The sequence below is a fragment of the Euprymna scolopes genome, chromosome 1, assembly GCF_053919585.1.
Source record: "Euprymna scolopes isolate OS-2025 chromosome 1, ASM5391958v1, whole genome shotgun sequence".
NCBI classification, from domain to species: Eukaryota; Metazoa; Mollusca; class Cephalopoda; order Sepiida; family Sepiolidae; genus Euprymna; species Euprymna scolopes.
The window spans coordinates 143,368,732-143,392,152 of record NC_136482.1 but is presented as its reverse complement, the minus strand read 5'-3'; the positions used below and the strand labels follow the sequence as shown (position 1 = coordinate 143,392,152).

Sequence of the window (23,421 nt, the reverse complement as noted above, 5' to 3'; positions counted from 1 at the left end):
AATGCAAATCATAGTTTTCAATCGACCATACATATCCGAGCAATTTGATAACTTATCCTAATAAATCTAGAAAGAACAAGATGTTTGTTTTTAATGTAAAAATAAACAAATATTAAACGTACATGATTCTATACCTTTGCTTTGGACATTGCCGTAATTGTTGCTTTAATTATAATTTAATTTGTCCTAAAATTCTCCAGATCGTGTGATGCCTACGTGATACATATCGATTTAAAATGTAAGGGGAATTTACCACACAGCTGTTACGTAATTTTAGCCGGAAATGGAATGTATATAAAAAACGTTTTATTTTCGACAAATTCTTCAGTTAATTTTGTAAGCCGATAGATTTTATTAAAACTATACTTGAAAACATGATGAAAATCGCCACCCTTTTGTGCGTCGTGTTTGCTATGTTAGCTTTTAGCCATGGCGCTAGACGTAAGTATACACTTTTATTTCTAATTTTTTCCTTGTTTTTAACGACTGATAATATATCGACTTGCACACACATATACGAAGCAGTCAGTAGTCCTCAGGGTTAGTTTTATCAGGGTTTTCCTTGACGTGCATATCTTCCAGTAGTTTGAAACATTTCTCCGGATACAAACCTGCCCCGGCGCAGTACGCACATCGCCTACTATTCTCAAATGGCCACTGATCTGGTACAGGTTATGCACTTCGGTGATCTATTGACAACCGGTGTTCCAATGTGTTTATGTCGTATATTTATTTATATATATATATATATATATATATATATATATATATATATATATATATAAATATATATATATATGTCGTATATATATATGCCGTATATATATATATATGTATATATATATATATATATATATAATGATCCCCGCCGTTGATGTTAAAGTATAACCTCTGCTGCAACAACTTAAGTTACTCAGAAATTCACACACAATATCTGTTTATTATAGTGAAGAAGTTGAACCAATCACACTTTTTTTATACAAGTGCTACTCTTTGTCGGTACCATGGCTACTACAGGTAGAAAAGACACAACGCTTCAGGTTTTGCATCAGAAGATTGGGGTGAATTTCCCAGTTAATAAAACGTCCCTGCAAATATGATTTTGAAATTTCTACGCTTCGGCGCAGTACATATAGCGATTAGACTTCCAAAATGGTCACTAATCTGGCTCATCGTCACTTAACTTCGGTGATATATGATCGTGATTTTTCCCTGTATATATATATATATATATATATATATATATATATATATACTAGCATTTCAGCAACGTGTTGCCCGGGTGCTGGGGAAGGGGTGTTGAGCAAAAAAAAAAGATGGTAGTAGGAAGGCAGGCTAGAACCCGTACCGCAAAGGAGGAAAAGAACGGGAAAATAGAATAGACGTCTTTGCTATTATTTAAACTTAATTTAAACCTACATCACTTCCGCCAAACCGGAAGTGATGTAGGTTTAAATTAAGGGTAGACAATCGAAAGAGGGAATACTTTCGTAAATATCGGCGAAAAAAGCAACCCCCTCCCTGTTGAAAAATGCCCTGTTGAGGATGAAGAAATTAATGTTTTTAGCCAATTTTTCGGTATTTGTCGTATAAAGAGTACAGCTTAAAAACGATACTGATCTTGTGAAAATCCGTCACGTCTGTCGAAAATTTTAGGCAGACATGAAAACATACGTACATACATTTTTATATTGGTAGCTCAAATTTTCGTTCTCTTTTGTAGATATACTAGCATTTCATCCCGGCGTTGCCCGGGTGTTTGTATGTGTTCGTTGAGGAAAAAGAAAAAAAAGTGGTAGAAGGAAGGCAGGCTCTAACCCGTACCGTGAAGCAGGAAAAGAACGGGGAAGAAAACCTGACGTCTTTGCTGTTACGACCACCGCCAAACCGAAAGTGACTTATGTTTAAATTAAGGCTAGAAAATCGACAGGAGAGGATGACTTTCAAAAATATCGGCGAAAAAAGCTACCCCCTATAGAAAAGTGTCCAGTTGAAGGTGAAGATATTAATGTTTTTAGCCAATTTTTCGATATTTGTCGTCTGAAATGTCGAACTCTAAAACGATACTGATCTGGTAAAAATCCGTCGCCTCTGTCGAAAGTTTAAGGTACACATGTAAACATGCATACATGCATACATTTATATATTGGTAACTAAAAATTATCGACCCAACCCGATTCAAAAGCTTGCCCTATCTCTGAATACCCTTTTTGTAAATTTTAAAATGTTTAGACCAAAAAGTGTCTGAGTAATTTGGTAGAAACCGCAGAGGTCGAATTTTGTTTAACTTTGACCCCTATTATCATCCTTAACATTTATTGTTTTGGGCTCCAATCCAGTTATTAAGTTAGATCCATGTCCAAGAAACCTATATCTAAAATTTCAATAGTTTATACTCAAATTGGCGGAGGAGTTTGGGAGAGTTCTCAAATGTCAAATCGTTTAATTAGATCCCTTTGACCAAATTTCTGGCCGAAAATGGGTTACAAAGATTTTCCAAAATGCCAGTATCCTGTATATCAAATTTCCAGTCTGTAGACTGAGAATTAACAGAGTTATGAGTCAGTCTGTAGACTGAAAATTAACAGAGTTATTGCGTAGGAAAATGAACACACTCAACCCCCACACACAGACAAACACAGGCACGTTCACTTTTATAGATATATAAATAGATTAAACAACAATGCATACGTATACATAAATATATATGGAAACAATTTTGTGTTTACCGTAAACTTTTTATGCAAATATTGTGCAAGTATAAATCATGTAGAATAACTGCATGAATATAATTTACACGTAATAGTTAAATAAAGATGATCATTCCATAAGAAAACCGAAAAAACTAATAGGGAATTAATTAAAATGAATGTTTAAAATAATATGCAATTTAGCTAGGTCTTTTGCTAATGAATGCAATTCCATCACCCATATATTAGAAAATTGTATTCTCTTTTTAAATAAATAGAAAATACCGTTTTTAATATGACTATCAATATCAATACACACAAAAGATGAATGTATATATATATATATTAATCGAAATAAGAACCATTAAAATTTTTTCCAACAAGAAACAAGTTTTTTTTTCTGTTAGCATAGGAATCCGGAGTCATTGAAGGCCGATTCGGCATCGTCTTTGCTTTCGGAGCATTTTTCGCGCTGGGAGTTGTCGAGATACTACAAAATGTAATAATCGGTGGGCGAGAGATCAGGTTAAGATGGAGGATGAAGCAGAGACTCGTAGAAGAATTTTTTCAGCTTCTGCAGGGTCAGTTGAGCAAGCGTTGTTATGGAGGAGAATTTTTCCCTTTATATTGAACAATCTTGGGCACGTACGTTGAAGCTTCTGGTGCATTTTGTTAATTTGTAGACAGTATTTTTCCATCGTAATTGTTTCCCGCCGGATTCAAGAAGCTGTGATGGATGAGACCGGTTGCAGTCCACTAAACAGTCGTTATTACCTTTTTTGATATAATTTCGGTTTTGGGAACTTTCTCCGGTATCTAACCACTACCCTGACCGTTTCCGGTTGTCGTAGAGGATCCACCTCTCATCACACGTCACAATCTACTCGAGAAATGGGTCGTTTTTATTGCGCAAAAGGAGCGTAGAAGACACCTGAAAATTACGATTTTTTGTTATTATCCTTCAATTCTTGCGGGACCAATTTATCCAACTTTTTTGACATCCCTACTTGCTTTAAATGGCGAACGACTGTTGAGTGGTCAGCCTCGAGTTAAACAACTCTATTCCTGTGGTTTTGCAAGGATCGGCTTCAATTAAGGCATTACAATGTTCGTTACAACTGCAGTCGGCCGGCCGCGATCGTCTTCATCTTCTAGGCTCTCGTCACCGTTGAGAAATTTCTTGAACCACCGTTGTGCCACACGTTCGTTAGTGGTTCCTGGGCCAAATGCCTCATTGATATCACGAGCTCTCTCGGCTACTTTTCGGCCTAGTTTGGACTGGAACAAGAAAATCCTGCGGATTTGAATTTTATCCATGCTGTTGAAAAGCCTGCAAAAACAAAAATGAATGAAAAGATTGAGAAAAACGTATATATAAAAGTAACATGTGTGAGAGAACGATATTGTGTTTGAACCAATCTAATATATACATTGATAATGACAGGATTTATATATTACATATAAACATATATTACATATAAACATATATAACATAGAAACATATATTACATAAAAACATATCTGCACAGCAGACCGCACAGTGCTGCCAGTTAGTAAAATATGCTTAAATATAATAGCTTTATTTTGCAGATTATATATTTATTTTTATAGAAACAATTCTCTAACGATTATTATATTAAATCGTTTGCCATTTCGATAAACCTCTCTTCTCATCCATTCCCAAACATTTTCAATTGAGTTCAAGTCCAGTGAGCATGCGGGATGTCACAAGAGAAAGCTCAAGGTCCGACTTGCAGTGTGGATTGCAGCTGCTGTCTGACAACCCTGGATCTCTATCGTCCCTCTGTAAGAAAAGGCACCCCAATCTCGGTTAATTTTCTTGCTTTAGGCATGGTAACACCTTTACACAGTGATTGCTAATCTCTAACTGAACTAAAAACATTAGAATTACCATAAATCTAACAATTTATACCCTTGGTCTTATCATTTTGTATCATGTGTAATAAAGCCTAAAAAAATGCAAATTTTGAAATAAAATTATTGGAATGTATCTTTTTATTTCCATAACCTTTTAGTTTGTAGTATTAGTGACCTTAAGTCGAAAAAGTATAAAATCTATCCTTAAAAATTATTTCTTTTTAAAGACTTTTAGTTGGTCTTAAACTTTTGATCAGCAGTGTATAATAATAATAAATACGAAATCTACATTAATCAAAATATCGTATTCAAGCGTATTTTACAACCGGGCAATGCCGTGCGGTCTGCTAGTACAAATGCAATAATATACAAAATAGAAACCATGATTTATATAAATCTAGCCTGGATGGCCGGCGTTGCTGTCGATAAACTTTGCCGATGAATTTGCATCATCGCAACAGACACTTGTCATTGATTTCTCATTGCTATATATTTCAAGTGCTTTTTTTTTTTTCTCACTATTTCCATCCTCCTCGAACTTTCTTGACTGTGTGGTGTTAGTTGATGCCAAACTACATTTTGGGGTTGGGATCACTTAGACTTATACAGTTTCAATTTTATTGATTTCATGTTGCGTCTTTCTATGTGTTTTTTATTCTCTTGCAGTTTCTATTTAGCCGTTTAGTGCTAGTAGCTCATAGAATTTAGTCTCTACATTCATAAGCGTTTTATTAATATGTTAGCCATCTTCATCATTGTTATCCGATTGATTCCAATCTCTCTGATTATTTTCTCGTTTTTTTTCGTTGTTTCAGGTGCATCTACTATTATTTTTTGTTTTTAGTGCATCTACTATTATTGATGTTATCTTGATTTTGTCCATGTTCCGGCGTTACTTTGATTTACTTCCTGTTCCAATTATTATTATTATTATTATTATTATTATTATTATTATTATTATTATTATTATTATTATTGGCCCACAATGAGCTTTTACGGAGGTCATTAAATTTCTATCCTAAAAAAAACAACCCATGGTGTTCCTTAAAAGCTGTGTGACAACACATCTCCTCAAGTCTGCAGTACTTTCCACTTCTTTCGATAACATTTACAAATAAATTTGCGTTATTGCAACAGTCACTTACCATTGATTTCTTGCTGGCAGCGGCCATTTTTCTCCACTGTAATTTGCGTGGCAATAAGCCTTCCTCAAGGCCCCAGTTCTCCTCGCACGTGTCTAGCTGAGGCCTGATCAGCCCTCTCTTCTGGATCTTTCCATCCATCTTGACCTTTCTCGACTATTTGGCATCACTATTTTGGGGAGTGGTGATGGGGCAATATTCTTGGTTTCATGTAACGCTTCTACATTTTTTGCCTCTGCAGTAGTTTGTCTGGCCCGCACATATAGCTTATGTGTATTAATCACCGCATTCAAGGGGTTTCCTTAATGTGTTCATTATTGTTATTCGTTGTATTTTTCGAGCGGTACCTTTGATTCGAATTTCCTTTCAGCTGTAAGTTTAGCTCTTGTATTTGCTTTGTTTCTCCTTTTCTTTGATATTCGTATAATGTTGGGAATTTTTAAAACCAGTATGCATATATCCCGTCGTTCTCTGGTGCTCTCCGATTTGCCATTTTTCCTATGGTTTTATTTAGGGCTTCATTGCAACCGGTGGTGTTTCCTGAACTTTGGGTGACAAGTCTTACCAAATTTGCTGTACTCTCCACTCTTTCGTAAACTTTTTCGAATAGATTTGCATTATTGAAAGATCCGCTTTCCATTGAATTTTTGCTAGCACCGACCATTGGTTTTCAATAGAACTTTATTATTATTATTGGCTCACATGGAGCTTTCACACAAGTCAACAAACGATCTGATTGGAAACCTGTGGTATTCTCTGGAAGCTGAGTGACAACAAGTCTCCCCAGACGTCCAGACCTCTCCTCCTCTTTCGATAGCATTTGCAAATGAATTTGCATCATCATCGCAACAGCCGCTTACCATTGATTTCTCGCTGGTAGTGGCCATCATTATTATTATTGTTGTTGTTGTTGCTGCTGTTGCTGTTGTTGTTGTTGTTGTTGCTGTTGTTGGTGGTGGAGTTGCTGTATTCTTCTGTAATTGGTTTTATTTTTTTGGGCTACATCTTAATATTCACCACAAGTAAATATTCATAAACAATTTGAGTTTAATTAGAATCACTTCTATTAAATAGTATATCTACTACATTATGTGAACAGATACGCCGTCATCTAGATTATGTCAATCTATAATCCCATTTTAAAGAGCTTACACTGCCATCTCCAGAAATTATACGTTCTTTTAGCAAATATTAAATATGTTTATGTTTTTACTCTGTGGCTGAGTCGAAGTATTCATCCTTTCTTTACGATTTTGTTTTTCGTATATTTTTGCTAAGTTCAAAATTTGGTCACATTCCTGAGAATAATAACTTGTATTGTGGGTTCGTGTCTGTAATAGCATTTTCGTCTACGAATAAATTTTGGATATTTCATACAATGGCCGCGTCATATTATTGAAATTTCGACAAAAACTTAAAAATATGGCTAGAAATCCAACCAGTAAATGTTTCCGTGACATTCATTGGTGGCAAATGCTCATCTGAACGCCAATCTATATCAAACTTCCACGTTCCATTATGTATCTCATTGCCGACGCAATCATCTATCTGTATAAGAGTCAAGTACATCTTAAAATGGAGTACTGTTATCACATCTGGGCAGGATCCGCTTGGTGGTCTCCATCCTGCCTTGATAGAGTTATAAACCGACGTCGAAACCTTGTAGGTGGTATACTTTTTACTTCTTTACAGCCTTTTCCCCACAGAATAGATTCCTCGCGAATGCTTCTGCCCTATCTTCATTTTCATGGCAAATGCTCGTCTGAACTCCAATCTATGGTTTCGCATTGCCAAATTTCCACAAAAAACACTCGACTAGCTACAACCACTATCAAAGGTTTATCCCATTCTCTACTCGTGCCTAACTTTCAACGCAGATTCCACGAGCACAACTTCTTTCCTAGAACTACCTGCCTGTTCCATTGGATTGCTTTCCGATTGACTACAGTATGGTAGCGTTCAAGTCTTATGTAAACAAGTTCTCGTTGAACAGTCCTCTTAAATAATCAAATCGCACTCAACTTACACCATTAACGATTACAACACTACAAGTTTACATACATTAACCCTTATCCTCGTGTGGCTTCGATCTTTGATAAATGGTAACTCCCTTCTTAAAAAACAACTTCACTGTTTTATTCGATGTCGAGAATAACAAAGCAATTGCTTGTGTTTTTGTCACATTAGAGTACAAGAACAAAAAAAATGCGAGAATTGAAAACGAGAACTCTGAATAGAGATAGAATTAATAATTATTTATGAATGCTAGCGGGATTATTTTCTTTCTTTTTTTCGAATATACCTCCTGGCTATAATATTACTGTTCCATTGTAGCGGCAGTCGTTACTATTTTCATGTTGGATAGTGGCTTATTCATATACCGCTATCATTTGTACTTGTGTTTTAATTTAAAATTGCTCTGTTTAATTAAAATGAAGTATTCTATAGTGTTTCCGATAGATTCTATTCATAAGCAGTTGTACATAATTGGTATTACATCTGAACTATAGTACTGCTATAGTACTACTATTATATTGTAGCACTGCCTGGGAAACACCAAATGATCAAGGTAGTTATAAGTATTACAACAAATTAAAATGTGGCATCTGAAGACCTGATACTACACTTTGATCTTGGCCAAAAGGCCAAGGAGAACAAATCATTTTTATTAGCTTTGCCTTTAAAGCGACACCATTTTTTTTGTTTATTATGAATTAGAAATATTCCATTTTCTTTTTAAGGAGTGGCAAGGTTTATTTGGAATATTCCACTTTCCTTTTTTTAGGGAAGCACAGCATGATAACGGCCGAGGCAAATTACGATATTAATAAAAAGATTATTTGAAACTGATTAAATCTTTTATAAAAAATATATTTATATTAAATATTTTACAATAAATTGGAATGTTTACTTGGAAAAGTTACTTTCAAGTAAAGAGATCAGTTTAAATTTTAAACTGACAAAAATAACAAAGAGACTTCGTGATAAAACATCAAGTGATTTGATTTGTTGTTTACGTGAGTTGATGGCGTGATTACAATGATCAAAGATTACAAAGTGCGAGAGTTTTATATAAACGTAGAGTTTGGTGAGTTTAGAGTAACAATCGAGCTGAACAGACGAGGGGAGTTAGCAAGCGACTTGGGAATGGGGGCTACGGCCTCTCTACACTGAAAGGGCTAGACGATCACGAAACTAGGCGATCACGAAACTAGACGATCAGGACACTAGACGATCACGAAACTAGTCGGTCACAAAACTAGACAATCAGGAAACTAGACGATCAGGAAACTAGACGATCACGAAACTAGGCGGTCACGTAACTAGACGATCACGAAACTAGACGATCACGTAACTAGACGATTACGAAACGAGGCGGTCACAAAACTAAGAAGCTAGAGACGATCACAAACATTAAACACTGACGCTTCTATAAAACATTTATATACACACGCAACGAACATTACTCGACGTGTAACAGAGCGGCTGACGCTGAAATACGAATGGCAAAGTCATTTCGAAGCTCGATGTGAGGTCACAGTAGAGGAAATCAAAGGATACACTTTGCGAGGACCGAGGGGAAGAGCTCTGGGTGTTCAGAGGATAGGTCTAGTTCAGAGAAGCACATGTTCGAGACGTGTTGGTGGAGCGAGAGCATACACAAGAAGTCACACGCGGCTGAAGAAGAAGAAGAAAAAGAAGAAGAAGAAGAAAATGAAGAAGAAGAAGAAGAAGAAGAAGAAGAAATGAAATGTGTAATTATTTCGAAAAATTCGTTGTTTTAAAATATTAGGCGTCTGTGAATTAAATTAAACATGCGTTGGGTTTATCGTTTTTTTCTGCTTCCTTGAGGCGGATTATACACCGTGTTGGGTGTTAAGATAAAACTTTACAACGTTACAGGCGATTATAGATACACGTATACATATATATATAATATATATATAACCTATATATATTAATTATTAAAAACTGTAAGAGAGTGCTCAATACTATTGCAGAGCAAATATGTTTTATTTTTTATTACCGTTTTTTATTACGTGGGACTATGTTTACGATCCAACAGATGTTGGATCGTAAACATGGTCCAACATCTGAAACATATGTAGCCAAACAGATAAAACGGCAATAAAAAAAACATATATATATATATATATATATATATATATATATATTCACTCGCTATATTCAGCATACAGAACGTTAACACAGTATATAGTCTCGTAAATATACGTTTATATACACCCATTAAATAGACCTTGTTTATATACACACCCGACTATGTTCGATATAACACTACATACGCACACACTATGGTTATCAACATTGTTTGTTCATTATTTTTTAATAGATTTTATACATATTGTTTAAATAATATGTTTTCTACTAGTTATCCATTATAAACGAATTTTTTCCTCTTGCATTTTATTTTCCTTACTGAATCTGTTATGTGTGTTTATTTCTTTGCATTACAATTCTCTTTGTTTATTTCATTGTATTGCAATTCTATCTTTTACTTTCCCTGCCCCTCATCTTCCTCCTTTCTTATCAAGATTCACGAAAGTTGATGCAACCTGATACTCGCTTATTCATTGCAACCAGAAACTCCTCCAAAATAGAATTCATTTTAATGTGAGGCCTTGTACATAGACGATCACAGGAGTACTTTCCAGCAGATTTGTCCCTGTTAGGCTAGCCAGCGTCAATAATAGGCGTTGAAAACCCTCCAGAGCATTTTGCTTGCTACACGTTCTCGCTTTAATATTTTTGGTGTAATTTATCGATCTCTCCGTTCGATTTCAAGAGACAATGGATACCCCCTGAGGGTAGCTGAACGAGTAATTATGAGTCAAGGTTTGCTTGATTTCAGTGGTAAATAGAAGTGCTAGTCGATTGAAAACAATACCGAGATAAGCGGAGAGCACATACAGCATCTGGAATTCACAAATCGCCACGCAGTTTAGTACTGACCAGGCTCAGCGTTGTTTAACATCGGCGATCTAACGAGAACCGGTGTTTCAAAATGGTGTGATCGATCAGGTTAGTTGAATTAAACAACTTTTCGTGTCCAAGAATCTGATTATAGAACAGGATAAATTCGATTTATTGTTTGGAAACTCAATTTGGTCAAATCCTTGAGAGCAGATTCCCAGATAATTTTCGATAGAGAGTTAACTGCGTCATAACACCGGACCAATACGCGAATTAAAACCATTAGAAGATGCTGTAAACCCTTTTAGATATTTAGTGCACTATTTGAAACTAAGAGAGTGATATATGCTGTAGTGTTTAGATACATGTATTTGGTTTTTAGAGCATTAAGGGAAAATCCAACATTGGTCAGTCTTCAAGCAGGGAAAAATTATACTGCGCTCTAAAATCCCCAGAACATTTTGTTTACTACATGTGTTACGTTATATCACAAAGGGGGAGTTATGTGTGTGTGATCGTCTAATCAGGGTTAATGTCGTGTGATCGTCTAGCTTCTTTCTATTAAATGATATGGACATATGCCGTTGTGTGTGTGTGTGTGTGTTTGTGTGTGTGTGTGTGGTACATGTATTTTTCAACATATCTTGTGCGTCTTGGATGTTGGTCCATCTGGAAGATCTCCTGTCTTGGAGGGGAGACAGTATCTGTTTTGGACGAAGGTTTATTCACTCCAACACGATAAATTTGTTTTATAGTTTTTATTTCACTTTCCAGATGTCTCGCAGAAGATGGAAAGTGAATCTCTGGCTTGCGTGGCACTCTCTATACACGTCAGCGTCCCCCCAGTGAAGGGGAGGAGACAATGGTGAAGCCGTCCGTCCTCTTCTAAGTTTAAACCAAATCTCTACGATTCAGCTAACCTGATCACGTGACTCACACGCAATCCGATCAGCTGATCTTGACTTCCGGTCAACGTGTCTCAATATAATTTACACACCTCTCTCTCTCTCTCGATATATTCTCTAACACATGTTCGCACTACAAAATGTAGCTTACTTGTGTAATCTATCGATACCTCTGTTCAGTTTCAAGATACTATGGATACCCGCTGAGGGAAGCCGCACGAGTAATGTTAGACAAGGTTCAATGGCAAGTAAAAGTGCTAGATGAGTGGAAACAATGCCGTGATAAGCGGAGAGCACATAAGCATCTGGAATTCACAAATCGTCACCCACTTTAGTACAGAACAGTCTCAGCGTTGTTTAACTTCGTCGATCTAAGGAGAACCGGTGTTTCAAGCTGGTGTGATCGATCAGGTTATTTAAAGTAAACAACTTTTAGTGTCCAGGAATCTGATTATAGAACAGGATAAATTCGATTTACTGTTTGGAAAATGAATTTGGTCAAATTCTTGAGAACATATTTCCTGATTGTTTTCAAGAATATTAATTGCGTCACAACGTCTGACAAAAACGCGAAGTAATTATAACCAGATACTGTGAAGTCTCTTAGATATTTGTCTCCGATTACTGCAATATTTGAAGCTAACACGGTGATATATGTTGAAGGGTTCAGGTACATATATTTGGTTTTCATAGCATTCAGGTAAAATCCAACCTTCTTGTCTCGCTTCCTACAGGAAAGGCCCTGTCAGTGGGGCATTAGAATACGCCGACTGCCTCTCTGCAGAGGGTAAAAGTCCCTCAATGGGGGTCCTGGATATGACCTTAAACTATATCCAGTGGTGATGCCCCAACTTGTGGGCTTTGGGGAGTGTGGAGCCACCCTTTAATTACCATTGCTCCCAGGTCCACTCTGACCCGGAGTGGTAGTACCTGTTAGGGTCCCAACTATGGGTTAAATAGAAACCGACGTGAAAACAACAAATATATTCTATTACAAAAATTTTTCCTCAAAATCTTTGGATTCGGCATTAAATAACCCGGAAAAGGTTGATATGCCGTAAAACAAAAACAACCAACCAACCAACCTACAGGAAACTGCAACGTTGTAGTAAATTACTCTTATTCTCGCTTTTAAATGTAAAACATAATTTGATTTCTTAAGAAGTCTCCAATCAATATTGTACTTTTACGCCATGTTGCTTTACACGGTAATTTTCTATCCTAATTTACAGGTTACTGCAAAAACAGGGCGTACGATCCACGGTTGCAACTCTGCTGTTCTGGCATTATAAAAAGTAGACCCTCTTTGAATACAGGAAGATGTTGCGGATTTAATGTATACGACCCAAAAGATTATTTGTGTTGCGATGACGTCGTTTCCAAGAAACCAAGTGATGCATCACTATGTTGCGGAAACATTGCATACAATATGTATGATTTCATATGCATAAGAGGGATACTTATTCCTAAAATCAGCTTTGGTTAGATACCGTCCGTACGATATGGATCATTTCAGATGTTCCAGAAGGCAAAATCTTTTTAAATAAACATGGACTTGAACAATTTTCGACGGAACTAACATTTTCAAAAACATTGTTACCTTTATGACTTTTTATGTTATCTTAACTAATTGTATTGACTAATATTATAACAATATGTACCAAACAAAAAACGAAACTAAAGTATGTACCGACCTATTTTAATCACTATGCAATAAATACAGAAAATAAAATGTGTGTCCTTGTAATTATTAACAAAGATTAAATATTCACAGCAAGACGCTTTTGTTTCATATAGAAAAAAAAAGTCATACTTACCATTTTATATGACCGGGTTACGGTAAATGGAAAGTAAGAGAACATCGCTTAATTGGTTTTTATTACTATGATGGTCGAATTTTGCATTAATAACGTTTATAACAGAGCTAAGTTAGAGCTTTTATTATGTAAAAACTCCCGGGCAATTTTCGATTGCCTTGCTTAATATATTTATTTTGTCGATGACGCAACCTAAAACAAGGAAAATAGCTTCACCTAGAGGATTGTGGATTGATAGTAATAATATATTGATACTAACATTGTTTTGCTAAGAAACTCATATACTTCGAGGGAATGTCAGTGAAAAGTTGTTGAGGCTACTACTGATGTCATCTTCCCAAGGATTTCCCAGCGTGAAACAACTCGATGGTCGTGAAGAGATTATTTATATTTGGCACTAAACCAATTAGAAGAGAAGGGATATGACGCAGCGATCACCGCTTGGCTTAAATGGACATGAGAGGTCCAGTCCCCAACCCGTCATCGCATTATATAAGCTTATGCAAGAGTGATTTTGAAAAAAATCAGAGAGTTGTTTCAATTCTAGAGACGACATATCCAAGATTAGACAAATCCTTGACCGTTGAGTATCGATGTCATTTCCTCTTGCTATACCGAGCCGCAAGGACCCTTGTTGAGTACGCCTGCTATATTATAGTTTTAGATTTGCGGCTTGCTAAAAACTTCCTGCTACTAGAAACAATTCATCGCGTTGACGCTATCGCTGGCAGAAATTCTTCTTCATAGTCTGTATAAGCGGCCTGATGGTGACGGCATTAAAAACGGAAAGAAAGGACGAACTAGCTTAATTGTGATCGTTGATTGCGCCATCACTATCAAGATTTACATGAAAAGGGAAGGACTATTAATGTCACAATAGCAAACAGTCATACATATAATCACGCCTTTTGTACCATTGTATTATAATATAATTTGTAACTAGATAATTTACCTCGTAATATATCCTATAATTGTAAGAACTTTTCAGCGTCTGCATTAATGTATTTCTTAATTGCTGTACGGAGAAATGTGTAGGATCTAACCCTAAGTCCGAGTGATGATACACGGAAATTAACCTAATAACAACGTTTGGCGTGAGATCAATTGCACCACTTGTGGAATATGAACCGACCAACCAACGTCACCCATGTGTAGAGGATAAGGGTCAAGCGATCTTGTTTTATTAATTGCTCTAGGTGAACAGAATAACTGTTGGACTTTCTTTGGCATTATCGAAAATGCCTAAAACGAACTCATATAGTGGCGAACCTCCCCACTATGGGACGTCTTCGAGTTATATTACTATTCAATGCATATCGTATATAGTTGAAGTTTTATATGGAAGTTTATGCCCATCTGGAGACCCCAAACCTTTAATATACTACAAAGAAAACTGAAATTTCCAAATGTATACATTTTAAAAGAAAATGTCCTTATTCTATGCAAAGTGATTATTTATGTTTCATTACAATGTGATGGATGTTTCGTTTTATCAAACTTTCATGTGGAACCACATTTCTAAAAGAATTTGTTCAAATATGTGGAATCATGAACTCTTTTAACAGCAATTTTAGAGCTTTATAAATGTACGACTCGCGTGTATGTTGGCGTATATAAGAACATCATTGACCACATGTATTGGAAAAATACATTGAAGACATTGCCAAGATTGCTGTTAACAAAGTTGACACTCTTTGTCGTATTAGAGAATTACTCACACCTAAGATTATTCTATATTTTTATAAAACCATAATTCATTGATACATGCCATACGTGAGATGATTACCCTCCCACTAATCTCTGCCTCAAGGATGAGGTCCCAAAATGAGTCTCCAACTAAATAAGCTCTGCACTATCAACCAATCTCTAACCGTGTGACATCGCCACAATGTTGCCCCTCTTTGCCCTTTTAAAACGTAATTTAATGAAATGTGTCCTGATGATCTCGTTGCATTCGGTCCCTTCTCGATGAAATTCACCTTGAAACCCAACCACATGTTATTGCCAAATTTTAAATCAATAACGGTTAAAATAGAGCTAAGAGAGCTTTTAATTATGTGAGTAATCCCGGGCAATTCCCGTTTACCTTCCTGATTTTCATTTTAAAAAGTAATTTAATGAAATGTGCTCTGGCGAACTCGTAGCGTTTGGGCCTTCTCAACGTAAATACCCTCTTAACCCAACCACCTGTCATGTTCGAAATTTACATCAATAACAATTAAAATAGATCTGAGTTATAGCTTTTTATTATATAAAAAATCACAGGCCATTCCCGGTTGCCTTGCTGGTTCCATTTGTTTGGTTGGTGACTCAAACCAAAATGAGGGAAAGGAACTTCAGCTGAGCGAATCTGAGATGGATAATTATATTTTGATACTAATAATATTGTTTCGGCAGTTGGAGTTGAATTGAGTTGAGAGCAGTTGTTGTAAAGAGGCTACACACCTCCGAAAGAGATGGAAGAAGAAGAAAAGAAAGAAAAGGGTACAATCGTATGTCGAAAAAGTTTTTTCTAGACAAATTGTTTACATGACTCTAAAACTGAAAAAAAAAGAAAAATTGTACGTATTGTTTTTTTTTTCATTTAACTTGACTGTATTATAGCAAATATTGTTATCATGAGTTTATTTCATAATTAATCTTTTAAAAACAAGACTTTTCGACTAGAGCTTTATTTCATTTGTTGATTACGGATTTTGTGACTTAAATATCAAAGGAAGCCGTCTATTTGAGTTGATTTCTTTCGGGTAACAGCAAGCAGAAAAAAAAATCCCAGAAAAATAACGCCGGCTCTGACAGTGGCGCATAGCACTCCTGGAGATTTTTTAGTTGTTTCTTATGTTTTTTCCCTCCTTTTTTATTATTTTCTTTATTTTGTTCTTTCACCTACGGACCACATGTAAAACAAGGAATAACAGGAATCGCGCATCAAATTCACTTATCGTATAGGCGATCAAGGCAACGCTACTGAACTTCCTTTGGTGTTCCGAAACCTGAACCAGCTAGGACTACATTTACGTACAGTGGAGATTCCGGTGTCTTCACCTGTTAAAAATCTGATTAACCCGACAAGCTAAAAAAAATCTATAGTTTAAGTGCATGAATCCCCACATGCCGAAAAGCCTTCTACTTTTATAGTTTCTTCCCATTTAGTGTAATACGAACACACGCTTTGCTTCTAATTCGTACATATGATCCCTGTAAACATGGCCCCAAATATTAGCACCTTACGTCCAAATTGCACTGTTCATTGTCTGAGCTGAATGAGATAAAAACGATTCAAAATAAAAAAAAATGTTTTAATACTTATTTCATCAATTAAGTTTATAATTTCAACTTCGACTAATCCTGTAATTTTTTCTATTTAAATAAGAGGAAAATATTTCATACAATTTCTATTATCTATTATTTGGACTAAAGCTCTAGGAGGACTCATGAGGAAAGCATGGTCATGTTTTTGGTTTAATTGTTGTGTCCCTAGACAAGGTATATTAGCACTGAAGGATTAGGATTTACTGTGGTAGAGGCCAGATTTACAAAGTGCAACCTTGGTGAAGCAAAATATTCACAGTTAAATGCTTGCATGTCGATACGGCCATGGAAACAGAAAGAAACCAATTGCTCCAAAGAAAAGAAGGTATTAGTGTTTAAATTCTTCCAGGATCTGGGGACCTCCAAAGAGAAGGTGTGCGATAATGCCCACCACAGTAATTGGCTTGGTTTCTCTAACTACACTGACACAGCTGGTAGCGTCATCCATATCTTTGCTATATTTCATTCCTTGACACAGACGGTGACATTCCCGACCCGTCTTCCAGATCGCCAGGACCAGCAATCCTCACATTTGAATCTATTTCTGGCAACAGTTCATGAGGATTATGGAACAAATGCTCATTGCCTACTCAGGAATGCTGATCATCCTGTGATAATGATAGACATTACTCTAAACTCTCCACCTCAAGTTGAAGAGTCATTGCTCAAAACGACAAGGTACTACAATAAGGCTGACTGGGATGACATTAGAGAACACATCAGAGACACCCTATGGGGAAATATATTTTCTCTTCCAGCAGAACAGCGCGCAAATGAGACTACTGAATGGTTCAAAGCAGCATAATTAAATCCTTGTTTGACGTACCAGCCCAAAAGTTGCCAGAGTACTTCAGATGTTTTCTAGACTAATAGAGTGGGTCGATCTGAGGCTACCGATAGTGAAAGCCGGTGAACATGACAGCGTGATGTCATTACCAGATTAAAATGTAGGTACATGGTGCCTAAAGTTTCTTGTGTTCAACCACGTGACTACGCTAATAGCCATATAAATATTTTTCGTTGCCTCTTACATAACGACTGTGGTAATTTTATGAAGGTAGTTCAAACGTGCATGTATTTTTTTTTCCTAAAGAGAAAGAACAATTCTCCATTTGGATAATTATATAATTGCAATAATTGCACATTGGAATAATTTTAATATCACAAATTATAACAGTAAGTGAACTTGTTTCTGAAATTTTCTTGCATGTCTATGAAAGAAAATCGAATATTTCATTTTATTTATTTTTTAAACTGCATAAACAATTTTTATATGAGAATATTTTTCAGTCCGTTCTTTTAATAATAAATAAAACTTTTCATTGACTATTTTCAAATATTTCAGAAACAAGTTCACTTATTGTTATAATTCATCGGTCGTTTTAGTTTAATAAAAAAAATAAAAAAATAAAACATAAACTGTCGTGAAAAATGCTTCTTACTTTAATATTTTAACACTGGGTGTAATTTATTTCTTTGGAAAATATTTAAAACTTTAAGTTTTTTTTTGTTTGTTTTATATAACATTTCAACTGTAAATAATTTACATGACTAAAATAGGAAGTGAAATAAAAATTTCTCTGTTCTCTCCCGAGAAAAATTCATTAGAAAATTTTCTATTCTCTCGAACACATTCACTTTATTCTTTAAATTCTTTATTCTCTCGAACACTTTATTCATACAAACAAAACAAACAAAAATTCATCTTAAAAATTCATTAACTAATCAGTTTTAATTAAAGTTTTGATATGAATAAAAATAAAGAGTACATTAAATTTTAGTTAACAGGTTTTATTGTGTTTTATCTTTTACATACATTGGTACTTCACGGGGAACGAGGATCCTGCGTAAACGGTGTTTTTATTTAATGATTGCTCCCTGAAAGTGTTTTCTTCGTATATATCTCAGACTTTTTAAACTGTACATGTAGTCATTCATTTTTGGAATTTTTATTCAATTTTTTTTTTTTGGGGGGGGGGCGGTAAATTTGATTCATACTTTTATTTCGTGCTTGTTTCTATTTTATTTAATTTTATGTTTTTTTTATTTTTTTCCATTAAAATTTTTTATTTCGAAAATTATTTTTTCATACATATTCGAATAATGCTTCCCCCACTTTTTGGCCTCAAATAGTACCCGCAAGAAAGTTTTCACGATTAAATAAACCAAAAAAAACATTTTGTGCATGTGCAAGAATAACGAATAATGAAAAAGAATAACGTTATTCTTTAGAAAGCTATTCTTAACAGGGGAGCAGCTTTCTACCTATTCCGCTCTTTCACCTAACAATTTAATGAAAAAGAAAATATACCATAAAAATTAATTTAACTTTGAAATACTATCCAAAATATAGCACGGTGTGTACACTGCACAAGCACTATTATTATTATTATTATTATTATTATAACAACGATAATAAAAAAAATGGTGTAGATTACATCGACTTCCGCCACATCAACTAGCCGTGAAGGGTCAGAGAAGATGGAAAGACTGAGGTGGAGAGTACTAACCAGACCTCCGCTGGAAGTGTGCAGTTCAAATCTGGTACCTTGGGAGTCATTGTGTCACCCAAACACCAGGAAACACCAATGGCTGATGCCAACGAAAAATCAATGACAAACGGATGTTGCGATAACTTGCAATCATCTTCAGGAGTGGTCAAGGGGTAGAAAACACTGAAAATCTGGGGAGACTTGTTGTCACTCGATCCCCAGGGAACACTACAGGTTTCTGCCAGTGAGTGATCACTGATGATGACCTGGGAGACAACTCCTAGTAATTGAAATAATAATAATAATAATAATAATAATAATAATAATAATAATAATAATGATAATAATATTCCCTCCCAAATTCACCACCATCCTAGTTTAATATCGTAGATGTTTACTAAATTTTCTTAGTTTTTAACCAATGTTCACATTTTTTTACATGGTAGTCACCATTTATCAAGGACCGAAAGCCACTCGGGGATAAGGATCATTGCATGTACAGTAATCAATGGGATAATATCGTAGTAATCGTTAGTAATGGAGATTTTATAAAGTGTCTCACTTAAGGGGGCGGTTTATCAGGAATTTGTTTATGTTGGACTTGAAGACATCCAAGTTGTAGTCAGGTTGGAAACGGGCAAACGGAACAGAGTTCCACAGGCGTGTACTTCTAAAAAGAAGCTTTGTTCATGGAATCTACGTTTTGATTTAGGCACAGATAAAGATTGAGGAAAATTATTGACAGTGGTTTCAGCTAGACGGGTGTTTTTCGAGAAAGATTTGCGAGGGGAGACTAGAGATTTGAGCTCAGACGAGCACTTGCCTTGGAAATAACGATAAAACAAAGACAGGCTTGCAACGTCTCTTCTGTGGGAGAGAGGTTGCAGGGAAGAGAAAAAAGCATCCCCCACTAATCCACGAAGTCTATTTTGTACTCTGTCAATGCAAGATGTGAAGCAGTATTACATCCTTGGACGTACTTGGCTTTTATATAGATAGAGAATTGCATCAGCACTGAGATATCTTCTGGAGCGGTAGAAGGATCCTTCCATTTTCCAGCGATCTTGGCAACAGACTTGATGTACGTGTTCCATTTCAGGCCAGGAGTAAAGGTCAATCCTAGAAGCTTATCAAAACATGGAGCCTCCCCTAGACGAGAACCATCCATTTCACTTGATGCTGTAAAGATAGGAGCTTGGTTTAGATGCATTAAAAATAACCAGTCACCTCTTTCCCCACTGTACCACGCACTCAATATTAGAAGAGAGAGAAACAAAGAGAACTCTGTCATTTACGGTCTTTGATGTATTGCCATAGATGATCGTGTCATTAGCATAGATGTCAACGAATGATTTAAGCATGTGTTTTGGGAGGTCATTGATGTAGATTAGGAAGAGATTTGGGCCCAGGATGGACCTCTGAGGAATTTCAGCATGAATACTATAGGCTTCTGATTTCTGCCCATCAACCATTACTCTTATAAACCTATCAGAGAGAAATGATTTAATAATTGAGAAAACATTTCCAGTTATACCGTAGCTGGAAATCTTGTGAAGTAGGCCTTTTTACCATACTTTATCGAAGGCCTTTGATATGTCAAGGGAAATTGCCCTAGAAAGTAAGCCTTTGTCGAGGTAAGATTATTTCTTTAGTTACGTGAACTTCATTTTTGTATTCATGTATTCTGCACTGATATGAAAATGAAGACTATAGTGCAGTATAGGATTCCTACCCATGTAACGGATGAAAATACGCTACACATTTTGATGTAAAACATGGGAAAAAATGGACATGGAAGAACAGAAAACCAAAACTTTAAATATAATTTCTGTATTATTTCAACATATAATCTTGGGGGGGGGGAAATCCAGCCCCCCAATAAGGGATGCTGTGGATTGGAACAAAAATAAAAATTGTCTCAATCATGAAGGATTTCTCCTCCACCGACCGAGAACAGAAATGGTGAAGTGTAGCTCCATAACAGATACTACATTATGATCTTGTCCCGAAGGTGAAGAATTCTTTGTGTTTCATATGTTTCTTTAATTGTTTGTTTCCTTAATTCCTAATTCAGTTTTATCATTATTAGATTGTATATTGCTTTAAAATTACATAATATTTATATTTTCTATTAAATAAACTTCAGTTTCATTATTAATCGAATTGGGTGTCTTTCTTTTCTTTTTAGCATATTTTAATGCTCTATTTAAAAATGCCCTCATGTAATATCAACAGTGACAGTTTGAGAAATTTTACCTGCATTGTCTGCAGACATTTTTCAGTTAACAGGCCTTTTTTTCTCTCGGTGGCCTCGGTCGACCTGATTCTTAGTAGAATTAAGCTTGACTATCCATTTTTGTCCCTAGTTTACTAAAGCCAACTATAATATTATACGAAAGATAAGGAATAAAGTTACATTAAACGTTCTCATGTTATCAGAACAATAAGGAGACAATTTATAAGAGTCTTTTTATGCCATGGCATTTCGAAGTTAAATACTGATACGCAAGAAGAGGAGGAGAGCCAGAAGTATACAAAATTGAAATATAAAAAAAAATTGGCTTAATGACATTTAGATATGAAATAAAATGAAGGAATAATCCATATTATTCTATTCTTCCATTCTTATTTTATTCCTAAATGTCATTAAGCTAGTTTTCTTCTATATTTACATTTTGTATAATTCTGGCCATAGCCTTCTTTAATTGAGAAGCATTTAGCTTCAAAATGTAATGGTCTAAAGAGTTTTTTTCTTAATTAATGTGTTTTAGGTGATCATTCTTATACAGAGGCGAATTCCCGAGGATGTTCTTATCAAAGAAATCATTCTTGCCTTCACATAGTACTAAACTAATATTGGAATCTAGTTGTATGCGACAACCTATGATCTCTACACCTGATTTCTTACAGAAAAGATACGTTGCTTATCTCTGTAACGTTTCTGAAATTTTGAGATGTGGATTGGTTATTTGTATTAATTGGAATCTTTGGACTACTGTTCTCATCTTGAGTGTCATTTTGACAACGTTTCAGCCTATGTAACCTCCGACCGTCTTCAGTTGTGTCTTGTCGAACTCCGGGAATACTTTTCTGAAACACGGCAATTTGGACGGAATTTTGAACGGAACCCATTATTCACTTCACGAGTGTTATATATACTCTTTTCGTCAGACAAAATTAGTCAAGTAATTTGCAATTGTATTTTCTTATCGCTTACACTTAGATTTGAACCTTGAACGTCTCTTGCAATTGAATTTTTCCAAGTACTCTAACCACTGCGCCACATGTGCTTGCGAATTACTTAGTCATGACTTAAGTAACGAGAGCATACTGCCCCCGTGAAGTAAACGGTTTCGTTCGAAATCCCGTGCAGATTCCCAAGTTAAACAAAACCATTCTTGAGTTTTATAAAATATGTCTTTCTTTATTGTATCAATATTTCTACAAAAATCCAATCCTCGGTTTATATTTTAAAGTTTTTCATGACAATAACTAGTCTTATTAGTAGACCTGGAATTATCTTTCCTTTCCTTCGACATGTACTTCAATAAAAGCGCCAAGTATGTGGTTATGGCGTATATCTTCGCGCCCGATTGCAATCCAGCAAATAGGTTTTACTATATGTTTAGAATAAAATATAAATATAAACTTATATGGGATTTTATCGGTCGATATAGTGGTGCATTCGTTGTTCTCATTCGTTCCGTGGCAACACCGAAATTTCAACATAAGATAATAAACATTGTTCTTATTTGCGTTCAATATGATAAATTGAACCATGACTCTAACAGGGTACAGTTCTGTAAGATATCTCCTGCTGATATCCTGTTCAATTTCATCACTTCTGAACATCATCTCATATGCATAACGCAATATTTGTGTTTCTGATAAGAAAAACATTAGTCTCATAAAATAATAAAATGCCACAAATATGTTTCGAAATATTTTTTACTTTCGGAGATTTTTTGTTTCTTTTATATGTATTACTTCTTGTTACAATGTCTCCTTCTTGAGGTTTCTGTCCCAAGGGACTTGTTTAGATAACTCATAAGTGATCTATGGCAAGAAGAAACCCTTACCTGTCCTGCTGGGTTTTCGTTTTTATTAATGTGCAAAGTTGTCCAGAGTCGTCAATTCAATGTATGTCTTCATCAATTTTAAATGATTAAGAAATTATTTGTTTTACTCATCACACAACTAAATTCAAATAGAAAACATAACTGGAAAATATTATAAATCTAACATAGCGCTGA

At 35.4% G+C, this 23,421-nt stretch overlaps 1 protein-coding gene and 1 long non-coding RNA gene across 2 annotated transcripts in view; one reads left to right on the top strand and one right to left on the bottom strand.

Moving 5' to 3' along the window:
• LOC145275903 (uncharacterized) overlaps window positions 1-23,421 on the bottom strand; it is a 545,051-nt gene that overhangs the window by 428,417 nt on the left and 93,213 nt on the right. The gene's annotated exons all lie outside the window — the stretch shown is intronic.
• Window positions 285-13,279, top strand: LOC145275515 (uncharacterized). Its single transcript, XM_080127665.1, has 2 exons — window positions 285-441; window positions 12,780-13,279. The coding sequence occupies exons 1-2, from the start codon at window positions 375-377 to the stop codon at window positions 13,031-13,033; spliced, it is 321 nt and encodes a 106-aa protein (XP_079983791.1). The 5' UTR covers window positions 285-374; the 3' UTR covers window positions 13,034-13,279.